We start from the raw sequence: 15,446 nt of genomic DNA, 5'->3' as shown, positions 1-15,446 counted from the left end.
AGTTGCGATTACGGTGATATCGAATTTTGTGTTACGATGAACCAAGCTGCCGACCATGTCACTCGCACACGAACAGGGGAGCATGGGTGGTATGAGCTATTCTGGAAGTTTACCTCCCTATGGTGTACACAAGGTACGCAAGCAACGTTGCAGTGGGAGGAAGCCGACACCTCAATATCACTCTACACGCTTTGCGATATCATTCGATCAATGTGATGCACGGCCGTATTCTTCCAGTCTTTTTGGAATTCAACGAGAAAAGAAATTCATGCCAACCACAACCGCTCTCATTTATATCCCTCATCAATGATGTTACAGGACGACTTTCGAGTATGCTTCCTAGAACTTAGCAGACGTAGAAATAAGGAGCTAATCTTGCGAAGCGCACAGTAATTTATCAGGATCGCCAGAAATATTGGCAAGCAGTATAGTCTGCTCTTCCAAGTTCTACGCGAAGCACTACCGGAAGCCTTCTTTGCTCGCGGCCACGGACCCAGACTTCAGGACCACCATCAAAGTGTTTACTGCTATAACTTACACCATCTCCTCCGACATTACGAATACGTTGGCGAATAGTGGTAGTCCGACATGCACACACTGCCCTGCAAGATCCGTTGGTCACACCACAGTCTATTTCCACAGCAAATCCAGTTCCGAACCTATAAAACATATAACAACACACTCCAAGACCAGCTTCACGTCAGAATCTACCTCTACGAGTGACCCATATCATGGCGGACCTACCGGGCACTGGCCGTATTCCGCCTTCGTATCTTGTGGCATCTGTTGCAGTCGCGGTTGTTTTAGCTGCGCTTGGAATGGCTATCGTAGCCACGCTCACATGGCAATACAGAGGTATAAACAAGGCTCAGAATAGCCCTGATATTCCAGAACTTCCTGAAGACAACGAGCTGTCTGGAATCCAGGCCAACGTTGGGGAAGCTGGGCGAAGGGATCGACTTGTAAAGGGGCCGTATGAACATTGCGATGCCTGGGATTGAAGTGGCGGAGAAGCTTGAAAATCAGATTGCTTGATCATGTCGGATTTGTCATTACGTGACGTGATGCAGGTGTTGTCATACTGAGCAAGGTATAACAAGAAGCTCGTGTCAATTACGACCAGCTATGGTTTACACAACAGATCCTTTTCCACTCTTCTTCTCCTTCATCCCGAATTCCGTGTTATTCTCCTTCTTCAGCTCTTATTGATCTCTCCGCAGGCACCAGCACAAATGATAACAATCCAACCGCCATGACCACCAGCCAAACCACCCGCAAAGCTTTAGCGTAGACATGAGTAACCTGCAACTGGCTTGAAGGGTCGATCATACTGCTCAAACTACTTCGGCCGGCCGCAAAAGCATATGCTGCACCATCACGCAGTGAGTCTCGCAGCGACGCATCCTGTACCAAGTGTAACCGCGCATTAACTTGCCCGTTGAACACAATACCGCCCATCGTAACACCCCAAACAAAACCAAAGGATCGCACGAATGAGTAAGTCGCAGTCGCAGTCGCAACGTCCTTCTCATCAAGCGGCGCAAGCGTACTCGGTAGCGTCGCAGTGTAGATCATCGCAATACCCGCGCTCGGAATGATTTGAAATCCAATGTACGCAGCACGGCTCGAGTTTTCGTCAAGCGTCGCAAACAGACCTGCGCCGATTGCCACGAGCGCTGTTCCGGCGTAATGCAGCGGAATGTATTTTCCCCATTTACTCAGCGCCCACCCCGATCCACCAGCGAATGGCATGATGGCGAGTGCGAATGGAAGGTAGTACACACCGGATGTCAGGGGCGAGAGGAGCTTTACCGCTTGAAAGTATATTGGGAGGAAAAACGAGATTGTGTACATGGCGAGAGAGCTTAGGAAGACGAGCGCAAAGCCAGTCGCTGATGTGCGATTTGTAAAGAGATGCGGTGGCGTACTGGGATTGGCGCAGTGTGCTTGTTGGACATGGTAGACTGCCCAGCCTACGATGCCGAGAACAAGCGGGAGGATCACGCGCCATGAAGACCAAGGGTGTTGGACGCCGCCGGTGATGAGAGCGTAGAAGATGGCGATGCATGATGGGATGAAGATGAGTGCTCCGAGATAGTCGATCTTCGCGAGTGCTTGAGCCCAGGATGCGCTCTGGACGTGGTTGACTTTGAGCAAAAGGATCATGATGATAAAGCCGAATACGGAGATGGGGATATTCAGATAGAAGATCCAGCGCCAGTTTTCTTGAGCCATTGCGCCGCCGACGACAGGGCCAATGGTTGATCCGATGCCAGCGGTGGACAAAACGGCAGTGAGATATGGGCCACGGTACCGCGGAGGAACCAGATCACAGATGAGGATGTCAGAAAGGACATACAGGCCGGCCGCACCAGTACCCTGCACTGTTCGACCACTGATCAACATGGCTGGGCTTGTCGCACCGCCAGCGATGCCACTTCCCAGAGCGAACAAAGCAATGGCGAAAAGAAATGGGTTGCGGCGTCCAAAGATGTTGGCAATCTGCCCATACAGCGGTTGAGGTGCTGTTGATGAGAAGATGAAGCACTGTGCTATCCAGACGTAGAGACCGTCACTACTGCCGCCGATTGCACCAGTGATGGTGGGAAGAGAGGTTGTGATGATGGTACCATCGAGGGCGGATAGGAAAGAAAAGAGACACAGGACTGAGAAGATGCACCATAGTTTCCACGTGTGCTTGAAGGGCTGTGTTTCTTGATCGTCCTGGTTTTTCTCACTCTCGGATGAGTGAATGGAGATGACGGTCGCTTCTTCCTCTTTCCCAGTGCTATCCACGGTAGTGTTCTCAAGTTTTGACGCCATGATGAGGGTGGAAGCTGAGGTAGTTGAGAAAGACGACGGATGGATAATAAGAGGGAAGTCGTCCTCAACCGTTCAACGGTCTGTCGAACGATGGCTCGAGATAACGATGGGGCCAGAGAAGCGGCAATCGCCGCAAGTTCATCTTTATTAAGCACATCCTTTCAAGCGTGTACCTCATCATCATCCACTCAACCTAACAACTGCAAACCATGTGGATCTTTCCGCTGTCAGATCTTGGCGTGCAGCGATCGCCATCCACACGAGCAACAGTGGGTGGATCTTGTGCTCAAGTTTAGTCTACCAAGCATTCCACTGACTCAAGTATCTACCGATGTGTTAGAGCTCTTGGTGGTGGTGCGCTCCGATCCAATCACATTGTCCATAGGTCGACACTTCGGGGACCGACCGGGTGTGGGGTAATTGGGAGACCGACAATGCTTGTATATCTTAGCGATAATTTCCGCCCCCATAAATTTGAAAAGAAGTATCGAGTGAATACCATATCGGGGGAAAGAGTACCGAGATATGCATAGGGAGATGATTGTGTTCCTGGCGATTAACTAGGGTGTGCACTGCTGGTGATGTCATGTTCGACGATTGACATATGTCCAAGTTACGTAGAAACTTATGCGAATAGATAGCCAATGCTATTGAGATGAATTGTTCTTTCTTGCACCAGGATTATCGCGCATTGCCTAAAAGTACTTTCCAGAGGTCATGCCCAGCAATCCCCAAGTCGCAACAACACCCTGATAGATCCCCCTCATCTTCGCCGAACCAGGTGCTCCATCTTTTGAACACACATAGCCGTCAATGATAGCCATCCAACCAATGCACGACAGCAGCGTGTCCATGGCCTCGAGATGGCCACCCAAGTAAATGCCCCAGATTGCCAGGCCAATGGTGGTGACGCGCGATCCCTCGATTCTGATCAGTGGCCAAGCGGCTTTTGAGGATGCGATTTTATCCGAAAGGCCATAAGTGCGTATGGCTTCTTCGGGGCCGTGTGTGAAGGACATGAGTCCACCCACTGTCCAGATGCTGGCGAGGAGGAGAGGAGGGATGTGACGTAGGGCGAAGTGCTCAAACATGATGTCGAGTCGATGTACAATTGATCTGATATTTTGACGAGAGACGAATTGCTCTATCCCAATCGTAGTCGGGGAAGTTGAACCGTAAGTCGCGATGGCGAGTCGAGAGGAGTGTAAAGTTACTCGCTTTGATGTTTGAAGAGAAAGGAAGGAAAAGCAGCGATGCAGCGATTAGGCTTTCCGCGGGCGTCAATCAAGGCTCTGCGGCGCAGTTGAGTCGCAGCACATCCGCCAAGAAGGAACCCCGCTTCACGATGCAGCTGCAACCCTGTCGCGAATGATGTACAAACTCAACGAGTCAAAGATTCCCGATATCTTGTCTCAATTCCCGAAAATAGATGGAGATTGTTTTCGATGTCAGTCCACGTGGTCACGAGTGTGGCCCAAGGTTCCCAGCCACCCGTCCAGCAGGGGCTAAATTTAGCGCCGGAGTGAGCCCTCCGGCGCAGATCAGCTGTAGCTCGGGGACTATCATAAGCGGACCCCGCGCTACCACTACACCGACTTGATGGTTCGCTACCGTCTACCTGCATGTGTAGTCATCATGGCAATCCAATTGGGACGCGAGAGTAGAAGTAAACTTGTGGCAATGGTCATGTTGATTCATGTCAAGAGCATTCGTGACACGTCAGTGGTGTGAAATCGTGGAGACGGACTGCGACAAAACTCATGTAATGCAGTTGCGATTAATGGTATGTAAGCATTGAGAACAAACGAAAGCACAAGTCCACCCATGGATATCAAACACCGTCAACTGCCACCTCCTGCGCGCCCGAACACTCTTCTTCCACCGCTTACTTGGCCCCACCGCGCGGCGCAAGCACAATCGGCAAATCACTCCTCGGCACATTACACGTTCTCCAACTGTACTTCCGCGGCGTTCATGATGAAGAAAGCGACCCAGGCAGTTTTGTTGGGGTAGATGAGTGGAAGCAGCATTCCTTGAGGTGGTTTGCATGATTTGGGGAAAATCTGGAACCAGGACTTGGAGACGGTGTAGTGGGTTTTGAGCTCTTCTTTTGCGCGGTGTTTCGGGTGAGTTAGAATAGTTTTGGTTTAGCTGAGATGTTGACGGACCCAGCCGAGCTAAGGATGCGAGATGTGCAGGCGCGACGTGTCGGAAGCCATGAAATTCGTTTGGTTCAGACCAGTTCGCCGAGTCTTTGAGCATCGCTGCAAGTGGTGTGGCAAGCCATTCTCCAGTTTCGACGCGCGTACCATTGGACATTGTGAATGGTTTGAGTGCTTTGCGCCGTGTGCTCACGTTGTCGAGGGGGTTCAGGCGCGCGGACTCTTTGAGAAAACTATCAAGAAGAGGCATGCCAGTGCCGGTAGCTTCCCACTTGAGGTATGCAGGACTTTCGATCTCAGCGCGAAGTGCTTGGAGGTATTCGGGGTGCATGCAAACATCTCGGATGGCAAAAGTTGTAGCCATGGCCATGGTGTGAACCGCGCCAAACCAGAGCGCCATCAACTCGTGTACAATACGTCCGGCAGCCCAGGGTCCGGTTATCTCGCATTGCGATGGCTTCGAATCCATTGTCTGCTCCATGATGTATTGGATGCAGTCTTTGTGCTCCGGTACGATCTGTCCCTGTCTGGCCAGCTCCTGCTCATCAATTCTACGCTGAGCGACAGGCTCGAGTGCGTTGAAGATGATGTGTTGAGAAGAGAAGTGGGATTCGAGGAACTTAACGACAGCAGTACCGACAAAACCTGGGAGAAGCCGTGCGGCTTCGGCAATGTAGACCGTCTTGTCGATGAAATCCTCGGCTGCAATCATGAAGTCTCTGTCGTTGGCAAGTTCTTCGCCGAAGAACGCAATGGCGTTTGTCTGTGCGACGCATTCGCGCACGACCTTGGAGATATGCGGTCGCTTTCCGGTCCCGCCAAGCATTTCGTCCATGATCTGAGAGTTGGCAACGCGGGTCTTGGGCAGAATGAATGGCAGTTCGTTGCGGAGCAGGGTTCGTACGGTCTTAGGCAGAGGTGCGCTATCCACACCTCTCTTCTCAAACCAACTGAAGTTGTGCATCGAGTGTTCGGGTCGCAGCAAAACTTTTGCAGCTGCTTGAAGCGATAGGACATCATTGGGAGCGCGATCGATCTCATCGATCAGCTTCGGGTTTGTGACCAGGTGGTAGCGAACGTCAGGGCTGTCAACAACAAAGACTTTGCCATGCGACTGCATTTTGGTTAGGAATAGTTTATGGTGAAGCTGAACTGAAGATTCTCATACCTTGTCATAGCCGTCTTGAATGATTCTCGGAGCGTCGATGATGAAGAGATAGGCATTCAGCCATTGTTTGAGTTGTCGGAACGGGTACAGTAGAGCTGATGTCTAGAACAACTAACGTTAGCGTGGCGGGATGTACAGATGTGGTCGGACTCACGAAGCCATGCTTCTTGACGAAAGAGAGCAATACTGAGCATGAGAGCAAAGAGCTGCCCAAGATCAGTGTCAAGAGAGCTTCTTGGCTCTGGAGAATGAGCGACAGCATGTTGATGAGACAGAGAACTTCAACAGCCAGTGTGGGAAACAAGAGATTGAAGGGGGAAGACACAACGTTTGGGACTTGTTCAATCCTTCGCTGCTGCTTGCGATAGTTGCCACTAACGATGCGGCTATGGCTTATAATGTCATAGATGCTCCGTCATGATTCATTTGCCGCGCCTCAAACAGGAACCCACTTCGACATTCATGTCACATCTTCATCTCGCCAAGTTTTATCGTTCTCCGAACACGCGAGGCAGACTTGCCGTGCAGCGGGATAACGTGGTTATTGTGGGACCAGGGCTAGCGCTGGTGATCGACAGCATTGTGAACTTTGCGACCAATCATAATGCACGTGATCGTGTATGCATCGGGGATCAAGAATCAAGCTAGGCAGAAGCTCGGTCCGACATTGGCTTGTGGAGCATGCTGCGGACCACAATCCTTGGTAAGATAGGCATAATGGTGATCCATTGCGAGACATGCTGCTGTATAGTACACCGATGACCGAATGCCTTATTTGAGAGGTTGCTCGACATTCGACATCCGTATGAAGTCAGCAGCTCGCTCTTCTCAATATCATTTTTGTCGCTTTATCAGTATACCGCTTTAACACAAAGATGGCTCCGCAGCAAATGGAGATGCCAGACTTGACCAAGATCCCCCTTGGAGTCAATCCTTCGGGTGCGCCACCTAACTTCGAAACCCCACCAACACTTGTTCACAGCGCACTGGGAACTGGGGTTGCACTTGTCATTATTGGTGGCATTTTTCTCGCATTTAGGCTTGGTACGAACTTGAAGCTCTCCAAGAAGCTTCGACTTGACGACTGTAAGTGCTCAATGCGATTTCGCGACCATACCAGCCCCTTTGAATATGGAATATGCAACTTGTGCTAACCATGTGTATGACAGACCTTGCGGTTTTCGCATTCGCTGGAGGCATTGCCTACTGGGTCCTGAATCTGATTAGTTAGTCAAACCACAGATACGTCGGCGCCGTTAGGTACTTACAGAAGGTAGATTCGAACAATGGCCTTGCGAGGCACACTTGGGACCTTCCAATGTCGACCTTCACCATCCCGGTCATGCAAAGGCAAACAGCAATCATGTTTGTCATCGCACCCACACTCTGGGCCTCCAAAGCAGCTATCCTAGCCCTGTATATCAGGATCTTTGGAAGCGTGGTTTGGCTGCGACGCACATCTTGGATAGGCATCGTATGCATGGCTATATTCTACAGTCTGAACATTGTGGCTGCCGGGGTCTACTGTCTTCCAAAGATGGGAGAGATGTGGGGACCGGGCGTTTTTGCGCGTTGTGCAAAATCGACATGGATACACGTAGTCGTGGGCGTCTTCTCTTGCATCGCCGACTTGGTGATCTTGGTGCTGCCATTCCCAGTTCTGATGAGACTGCGAGTCTCGCCCATCAAGAAAATCACCCTGGGGCTCGTATTTGGCACTGGTGTCATGTGAGCTACCACCTGCCGCATGTAACGTGAATTTACTGACTTTCTCGCTACAGCCTAGTTGTCATGAGCGTAGTATCGCTCTGGCTGAGGGTCTTGATCTTCAAGGAAATCGATTCGACCTGGAACGCGACTCTGCTTGAGATAGTAACGTAAATCTTTCTCGGTGCTACAATCTATTGACATATCGCTAATGCAAGTCAATAGTGTCATCGAACTATACGGCACGATAGCAGTGAGCTGTGCGCCGGCCATGTCAGCGTTTTGGCTCAATATCTTCACCAAGACGACCATCTGGTCTAGACTCAAGTCGTCAGCAGTCTTCTCCTATATTAGATCCCGCACTTCATCGTCCAGGCAGACTTCGCAGGAGAAGCCATCTTTTGTCGCTACCGTACCGACGACCCCGCTACCGCCGCCAGCGAAGGTCGAACCAACGTTCCACTCGACGGAGATCCTGAGGGATGGCAGCTACGATTCTGAAAGCGACGGCATGTCAAAGAAGTCGACGAGCTCGCAGAGCATGGTATGAGAGAGAAGCGCATATATGTAATCGCCTGCAGGCCTGCTGGGACTAGTGACCGGGATTGTCGAAATAGCAGTACATGATTAGCCTCATTGGATTGGGTTAGGTCTTTGCTCTTGCAATACACATAACAAAGACCGATGTATGCGGTGTGCGGACTGATATCATCGAGAATGATTTGTGATGCTGTTAGAGTGGCCGTTGGAGAGAAATGAGATGCAGCGCTTTTGAAGTTGGAGCCCCAAATCGGCCGAGCAAGTGACGTCATCGGATGCGTGCTAGGCTATGTCACGCCAGACTTTCCTTTACACCTCGACACATGAAAACTCAAATACGAATAACTTGGTGTTGTAGATTGGATGCAAGGGATTTATGTTAGGGCCAGCAATGGCGGGTCGAAAACCGCGCCTCTTGCATTTGGGCAAGCTCAACACCAGATCGCCCCAACACGGGTTTTATGCTGCAACATCACGTACATTTACGTTCTCCTAGTCCGTCTTACGCCCTTGCTACCTTTCATCTTCCATTCTCTTCCTGCAATCGGTCCCTGGGCACTCGGATCAACGCTCGTAACCAGGAATCCAACGGCAACGTATATGGCCGACACAAGAAATTCCTCAATGATTGCCATACTAACCTGCACGGCCATGCTACCCGTTATGATGTTGAAAAGATGGTTATGCAAGAAGACCGCACATGCGGCGTAGATGAGCCGCACCAGAATGAGTGGAAGCGCGAAAACGATGGCGGCGGGGATTCGGCGTTCTTGCTTCGCGATGACAGATGTGCTGCGAATTGAGACAGAATAGACGAAAAGCATGACGACAAATGCGACGATGTATAAGACGATGCCGACCTTGCTCGTCGCTGCAACCTGCACGGCACCGCCGGGCTCGATGGTTCCACTTGTGCCTCCAACAATACTGAGGATGAGGCCAAGAGTGATGAGCAGTTGAAGAAGCCGAAAATGTCTGATCGTGAATGTCGAAATAGTTTTGGCATTTATGAAATCGACACTATGCCGCCAGTAAGCTTGGAGATAATAAGAACATTCTGAATACGTACAATCGACTCAATAATCCTAGCGTTGCGAGAAGTAATGGCGACAGCCCGACGGAATCAATGGTGATCTTGGCTTCAGTCATGTTCTCCGAATGGTCGTGGCGGGATCGAAATTGACAAATTGCACCGGCAATGCGCACGATGCAAAGGATCAGCGTGTAAATCCACCCGCTGCTCCGATAGAAGCCATGGCGCGAGCAGACAGCGACAGTCAAAATGGCGGTAGGTATGTAGAAAGCAAGCTCAATAGCTGCGACGACGTCACTGGCATGCATTTCGTAGTTTTGGTCGACAGTGAAATTTCGGTTCTGTCTTGGGCAGCGCTGAGAGTGTATAGTTCGCTGGGTTTATTCATGGCTCCGTTGTGAGACTTTATACATGCACAGCACCTCGACCTCGAAAGTCTTCCGCTCGACAATACAACAATTCACGCTTGCCAAAGATGACTACATGTCCGGAAGTGGTAACCAGAACACTAGCGCTTGAGGTCGTCATGTCATCTGCATACTGCCCCGTTGACTAGCCCACACCTGGGCGCAAGCATGCATTGAGGCTTACTATACCTAGTCAGCGGACGCTGATTCATCCGCTCGTTTTGCGCTATAGAGGCTTAAGTCTCTCTCCACCCAATCATGCCTTGTCAGGATCCAACATAAGCAATGCTAAGCCACGAAATTTAGATCTTGCGGATCTTAGGCAGATCTCCTGACGGGCAAAATTATCCTGATCTCGTCGTGGACCTAGAATTGTAGCCATACAAACGTGCAGTACGTGATTTGTACATGCGACGAAAGCGGTAGTCTTCAGCGACACACGTAACTGCACCGCTCGAGCTCAAAAGTGCATAATGCAAGGCTCAGGATAGCATTCAGCAGCGTGTCCGCTTTGTCGCGAGCGGCGAAACAAGGTAGTTTTATCACAACGGAGTACATCTGCGCCCTTAGACTGACGCGTTCTCTATTGTGTGTGACAAGAGGAAACCCGAATGTCTTGAATGCATTGATACGCGCGTCGCATGTTCAGGATATCCAACTTTGCTAGATGAAAGACTTCGCGACAAGAGCAAAAGCGGTGCCGAGAGAACCGAGCAAATGTACGACAGACCAGAGCAAAGTCCTCTTAGAACTTCCTCCAAGATTGCAGCTATTGAAGCTGCACATTAAGCGAGAGGTTTTCTCTGCTTGCTGTGGTCATCATACGAGATGAAATGCGGAGCGCTCATTGTCGAACCGCTAGATGTTATTACTACCCTACATTTTATTTTCTGAGTATATTTCGGATAGTCGCACTGATTACCTTCCGCAGATGTAGAGAATAGATGCTACTAGAACACTACCATTTACGACTATACGTGCAGTGTTAACTCACTTTACATGTATCCTTGCACCAGGAGCTAGGCTCTCCGGAACTGATTCATTAAGCTCAACGACTATATACAAAAGCTTTGTGGAAGACACACGCGGCTGTTGTTCCGTACGAGCGAATTACGTTCCTCTATAATTAAAGACCAGCAGAGAGAGGGTCTTGCGACGTGGTGGCCGGCTCAAAAATCGACTGCGACCGTTGTGGGACAACGGTTGCGTGATGCCTAAGCTTGGAGTTGGGTAGACTCCTTTGTGTCGTGTGGGGATCACATACACGACCTATGCGAGCGAGCACTATTTTGTTACATTGGTACAGGCTTAAGTTGTGTTCCGCGCTCGCCACCGGTTGCCGCCATCACGTCGGCCAAGCGCCAGAAGTTTCGGATCCGCACCAGCGTGCGGGGCCCAGTCCTCATTAGTACTATCGTCCAGAAACAGCGTGCAACGATGGTACTGAAGTGAAATCTACCTTCCTTGTCATCAACAATACCGTCTGACCTCTACAAGATGGCACCGAGCAACGACGAACCAACTGTGCTGATTGTTGGTGCTGGCACCTTCGGCACTTCCACGGCGTATCATTTGAGCCACCAGTACAAGGATCCATCGCGCATCACGATCATAGATCGCTGGGAGCCGATGGCACCACTTGCTGAGAAGCAGGCTGCGGCCATTGACACGAATCGCATCATACGTACAGACTATGAGTCGCCAATGTACTGCAACCTTGCCAACGAAGCCATACATCCATGGTTTTGGAACATGGCGGTCCAAGGCCACTTCCATAAAACGGGATGGACCGTCCTCGACAAGAAAGAGGGAGACTTTGGCGACAAGGTGCGCAAGACGTTCCTGGAAAGAGGCGGAGATTATACCAGGGACGTCAGCGTGGATGAGTTGACGAAGTACGATGTTCTCAAGGATCTTTGCAGTGGTGCTGAGATGGGCAAGGGATATTTCAACCCCGAAGCTGGCTGGTGTGATGCGGAACGCGCGACGATGAGCTTTCTCAGAGTTGCGACCGACAAAGGCGTACAGCGCGTGACTTGCGAAGTAACGGAACTCACTCTAGATACCTCCCAAGGTCGAGTGACGGGCGTGCGCACATCATCTGGAGAGGCGTACACCGCCGACAAGATTGTTCTTGCAATGGGCGCCTGGACAAGCGCGTTGCTCTCGCCCATCGAAGACGCTTTACAGCTCCCAGAGCAGGATTGCATCGAGCGTCAGATCACCGCGGTAGGACGGTTGTCCGCGTATTACACCCTTAGCGAGTCGGAAACGCAGAGCATCATGGACTCCAAGATGCCTGTCGTAGTCATTGGCGGGCAGGTGGACATCATCCCGCCGAGCCAGCTGAAGCGCACTCTGAAGATCAACGACTTACAAACTGAGGTCGTTCATTCAACCACGACACGCTCGGGAAAGAAGATCACCGTCCCACCTCGCATGGTCCAGGCGCATGTACCTGAAGGGTTGAAGAAGGAGAGCGCAGAAGTGATGCGCAAAGCAATGCCGCATTTCACGTCCACCCACACTCCCTCGCGATGGCGCATCTGCTTCGATGCCGTCACGCCGACTGAAGACTGGCTTCTGTGCCGCCATCCGCACGAGTCTCTCGACAACGTGACTATTGCGACGGGTGGAAGCTTTCATTCATACAAGTTCCTGCCCGTCGCAGGGAAGTATGTAGCGAAAGTGCTCCAAGGCGAAAGCTGCGGCGAAGAGAGGGATCGCGCGTGGAAATGGAAGACCGAAGCTGAGAGAATAACTGGGGGCGGGCTGGAGTTTGGAAAAAGCGGAAGCAAGAGAGTAGACCTAAGAAAAGAGCTGCTTCTCAACGATAGCAGATCGAAACTTTAGATAGTTTAAACTAAGATTTTAATAACGTAGGTGCATAGCAAGTAGCTAATAACATCTAGAGAGTAGAGAGTAGATGGACTGAAGAGGAGGCCTATTAGCGAACAATATATAGAGTGTGCATCACGTGCTGATAAGATAAGCTTACTCTTAAGCCTTAAATTCATCTTCAGCCTTTCCTTTCACTCTCTTATCTACCTTAACATTGACTATTTTGTGCGTTATTAGCATAAAATGGCATTGGTACTAGTAGAGCGCAAGCTGCTCTTCTCTCCGCCACTATGCTCGTTTTGCCAACAATTAATTACCTCTGAGCTGGATAGACCCACGGCGCAAGTGGACGACATACTTTATCCGGAGCGTGATCGCCTTTCTCGCAAGCGTGCGAAGACATATTCCGAGGATTGCGGGTTGTGCGATTATGCGATCTGCAATCTTGAGCTTAGTGGGCTGAAATGGAAAGACGGGGAGAATGCTTGGTCGCTACGAGCAGTTTTGTACCCAAGAACTCGGTAGGTTGATTCTGGTCAAAGAACCGCTTTTCATGGACAGAAGTTGCTGATATTTGGTGAAGACTTGGGGAGGCAGGACGGATTGACATAACGCTTGGAGAAGGGGCGCCTCGAACAGCCAGATTCTGTACCCTACTGACAGGTACTGATATTGGGAACATAGAAGGACATTGAACTAACAATCTTTTGGACTTCGCAAAACAAGCCCACCCACGTGCGTGGCCAAATCTTGCACCAGGCGTCTCGTCGATTTCGCGTCTTAATGTTCCGAAGGCCTGGCTCTCTAACTGCCTCGCCAGCCACGTACGATGCAATGAGATTGAAGCGAACGCGAATTACTCCTGTCCTACGCGTCTCATCCAAATCTCAGATGACACTCTTCACCTCGTGTGCTTACCACCAGACACGAGAGTCAAGTACGTTGCCCTTTTCCACTGCTGGGGACACCATCAGCCTATCACCACTACGACAGGCAATATAGAAGCGCACAAGGCCAGCATTCCCCTCGAATCAATGCCGAAGACGTTTCAAGACGCCATTGTCACCACAAAAGAATTCGGAATTGAGTTTATCTGGATAGACTCGCTGTGTATAATTCAAGACTCGCCGTCTGATTGGGAATACGAAGCCGCTCGCATGGCTTCCGTTTACTCTGGCGCCACTTGCACTATAGCAGCCGTATGGGGCATGAATGGAACATGCGGTTGTTTCCGCGACCACTGCCCAACTCTGCGCATTTCCATCGACGAACAGCGCATCATCGGCACGCACATCACACATCGAGCCCATGAGATGTACTTGCGTCCTCCACTAAAAAGCCGAAAATATTTAAGAGAAGCAGTCCTCAACACACATGCTTGGACGCTGCAGGAAATTGTTCTTAGTCGAAGAATCATTCTTTTCGCCGAAGACCAAATGTACTGGCATTGCACCTCACTCTATGAGTCCGAAGATAGCCTGGATTCCGTCACAGATATGGCTGGTACATCTCTCGATATTCCTTCACTTGGCGCTGTCGCACGAAATGGAGAGCAGTCAAAAGACATGCTTTACGAAAGTTGGCAAACGACGATGAAATCGTACTCGTTGCGGCAACTAACAAACGGGGGCGACAAGCTTGCAGCGTTGGCAGGAATCACCGAATTCTTTGGGGTGTCCTTGCCGACGAGGCTGTGGCTGGATTGTGGCGGAGAGATCTAGGGAGGGGCCTCATGTGGCAGATTCCCGTTAACAGACAATGCGCAATCGACCAAGATGCAGTGAAAAGACTAAACATACCAAGTTGGTCGTGGCTGAAAATCAAGGGTGAGGCTGATCCAAGTGTAGCAGACACCAGACTGTGTGTTCAAAGTTTAGATGCGCAGGTGAACTGGCAGGGCCTGTCGATAACAAGTCAGATCCGAAATTCCTTCATCACTGGAAAAAGACGGATCTTGGGTATTATGGCAATACACAAAGAAGATGAGTGCGACTGCTTCTGTTCCATTTCTCGAGTCACTTTACAGATAGGCCGGAGAGAGGCAATGATGTGTAAGGTATACTGGTGGATGGATGAGTGCACCAGAGTACTGCCAGCGGCTCTGCACTTCCTTTGCATTCGCTTCACCGACATCGACAACGTACGACGGTCAGACGAGTTAGTAGCTGGAATTGATGAGCTCGTCATTACGCCCTTCGGTAGTAGTTAGGCTGATTTATACTCTGCGTAAGAGCTAAATTTAATATAACTTTAGCTAAAGATATAGTAGAGTTAGCGCTATTAATTATACTATTTAGAATTTTTATATAATATTAGCATATTATAATACACGTTAAGATATATATTAATATTAGTATTTCTTAGAGTTATAAAAATAGAGCTATGCAGACTACTAATCTAAGGTTATAAACTCTAATATTAGAGTTTCTGCGCCTAAACTAAGCATTAGAGTAACTCTAATAGCTAAGCTAAGTATAATAATATTATAATGCTACGTACTATAAGCATATAATATCTAGTAACTCTAGATACTAACGTGTAGAGAGTATACTCTAACTTACTAGTAGTATATATTTATTACTTGCTGCTAGACTCTATAGATATTATTTATAGATATTTCTAATAGAATATTCTTAATAGTATACTAAGAATCTTAGTTACTCTTAGAGTACTTAAAGTTTGCCTTAGAGAAAATTATAACGTCTAGAGATAAAGTATAATACTTGATAACTTATATTCTATACTATTCTAGAGCTTAAAATTTA

At 49.6% G+C, this 15,446-nt stretch overlaps 10 protein-coding genes across 10 annotated transcripts; 6 read left to right on the top strand and 4 right to left on the bottom strand.

Annotated features, from left to right (window-relative positions):
* Window positions 1-55: 55 nt before the first annotated feature.
* Window positions 56-216, top strand: SNOG_09455 (hypothetical protein; the record flags this gene model as incomplete). The annotated part of the gene is made up of 2 exons (XM_001799696.1): window positions 56-133; window positions 154-216. The coding sequence occupies 2 exons, from the start codon at window positions 56-58 to the stop codon at window positions 214-216; spliced, it is 141 nt and encodes a 46-aa protein (XP_001799748.1).
* A 515-nt stretch (window positions 217-731) lies between these two features.
* Window positions 732-1,001, top strand: SNOG_09454 (hypothetical protein; the record flags this gene model as incomplete). Its single annotated transcript, XM_001799695.1, has 2 exons — window positions 732-855; window positions 892-1,001. 2 exons carry the CDS (start codon window positions 732-734, stop codon window positions 999-1,001), a joined length of 234 nt encoding a protein of 77 aa, XP_001799747.1.
* Window positions 1,002-1,182: 181 nt separating this feature from the next.
* SNOG_09453 (hypothetical protein) lies at window positions 1,183-2,823 on the bottom strand (the record flags this gene model as incomplete). Its single annotated transcript, XM_001799694.1, has 1 exon — window positions 1,183-2,823. One exon carries the CDS (start codon window positions 2,821-2,823, stop codon window positions 1,183-1,185), a length of 1,641 nt encoding a protein of 546 aa, XP_001799746.1.
* A 631-nt stretch (window positions 2,824-3,454) lies between these two features.
* SNOG_09452 (hypothetical protein) lies at window positions 3,455-4,055 on the bottom strand. Its single transcript, XM_001799693.1, has one exon. It carries the CDS (start codon window positions 3,912-3,914, stop codon window positions 3,519-3,521), a length of 396 nt encoding a protein of 131 aa, XP_001799745.1. The 5' UTR covers window positions 3,915-4,055; the 3' UTR covers window positions 3,455-3,518.
* A 708-nt stretch (window positions 4,056-4,763) lies between these two features.
* On the bottom strand, window positions 4,764-6,442 carry SNOG_09451 (hypothetical protein; the record flags this gene model as incomplete). The annotated part of the gene is made up of 4 exons (XM_001799692.1): window positions 6,308-6,442; window positions 6,154-6,255; window positions 4,992-6,099; window positions 4,764-4,930 (listed from the first exon to the last, which is right to left on the bottom strand). Exons 1-4 carry the CDS (start codon window positions 6,413-6,415, stop codon window positions 4,764-4,766), a joined length of 1,485 nt encoding a protein of 494 aa, XP_001799744.1. The 5' UTR covers window positions 6,416-6,442.
* Window positions 6,443-7,028: 586 nt separating this feature from the next.
* Window positions 7,029-8,410, top strand: SNOG_09450 (hypothetical protein; the record flags this gene model as incomplete). Its single annotated transcript, XM_001799691.1, has 5 exons — window positions 7,029-7,239; window positions 7,323-7,379; window positions 7,431-7,881; window positions 7,935-8,030; window positions 8,086-8,410. 5 exons carry the CDS (start codon window positions 7,029-7,031, stop codon window positions 8,408-8,410), a joined length of 1,140 nt encoding a protein of 379 aa, XP_001799743.1.
* On the bottom strand, window positions 7,936-9,741 carry SNOG_09449 (hypothetical protein; the record flags this gene model as incomplete). Its single annotated transcript, XM_001799690.1, is given in 5 exon segments — window positions 7,936-8,000; window positions 8,097-8,205; window positions 8,224-8,349; window positions 8,907-9,420; window positions 9,470-9,741. The coding sequence occupies 5 exon segments, from the start codon at window positions 9,739-9,741 to the stop codon at window positions 7,936-7,938; spliced, it is 1,086 nt and encodes a 361-aa protein (XP_001799742.1).
* Window positions 9,655-9,952, top strand: SNOG_09448 (hypothetical protein; the record flags this gene model as incomplete). The annotated part of the gene is made up of 2 exons (XM_001799689.1): window positions 9,655-9,692; window positions 9,853-9,952. The coding sequence occupies 2 exons, from the start codon at window positions 9,655-9,657 to the stop codon at window positions 9,950-9,952; spliced, it is 138 nt and encodes a 45-aa protein (XP_001799741.1).
* A 1,385-nt stretch (window positions 9,953-11,337) lies between these two features.
* Window positions 11,338-12,693, top strand: SNOG_09447 (hypothetical protein; the record flags this gene model as incomplete). The annotated part of the gene is made up of 1 exon (XM_001799688.1): window positions 11,338-12,693. One exon carries the CDS (start codon window positions 11,338-11,340, stop codon window positions 12,691-12,693), a length of 1,356 nt encoding a protein of 451 aa, XP_001799740.1.
* A 231-nt stretch (window positions 12,694-12,924) lies between these two features.
* Window positions 12,925-14,402, top strand: SNOG_09446 (hypothetical protein; the record flags this gene model as incomplete). The annotated part of the gene is made up of 2 exons (XM_001799687.1): window positions 12,925-13,202; window positions 13,502-14,402. The coding sequence occupies 2 exons, from the start codon at window positions 12,925-12,927 to the stop codon at window positions 14,400-14,402; spliced, it is 1,179 nt and encodes a 392-aa protein (XP_001799739.1).
* Window positions 14,403-15,446: the final 1,044 nt, after the last annotated feature.

The sequence above is a fragment of the Parastagonospora nodorum genome, assembly GCF_000146915.1.
Source record: "Parastagonospora nodorum SN15 chromosome Unknown scaffold_15, whole genome shotgun sequence".
Taxonomy (NCBI): domain Eukaryota; kingdom Fungi; phylum Ascomycota; class Dothideomycetes; order Pleosporales; family Phaeosphaeriaceae; genus Parastagonospora; species Parastagonospora nodorum.
Note: the sequence above shows the minus strand (reverse complement) of the source record. Positions and strands in the feature narration are given on the sequence as shown.

Bases quoted from the DNA above. Each gene is read 5' to 3' on its own strand.
- SNOG_09452 (XM_001799693.1), bottom strand. From the start codon at position 3,914: ATGTTTGAGCACTTCGCCCTACGTCACATCCCTCCTCTCCTCCTCGCC.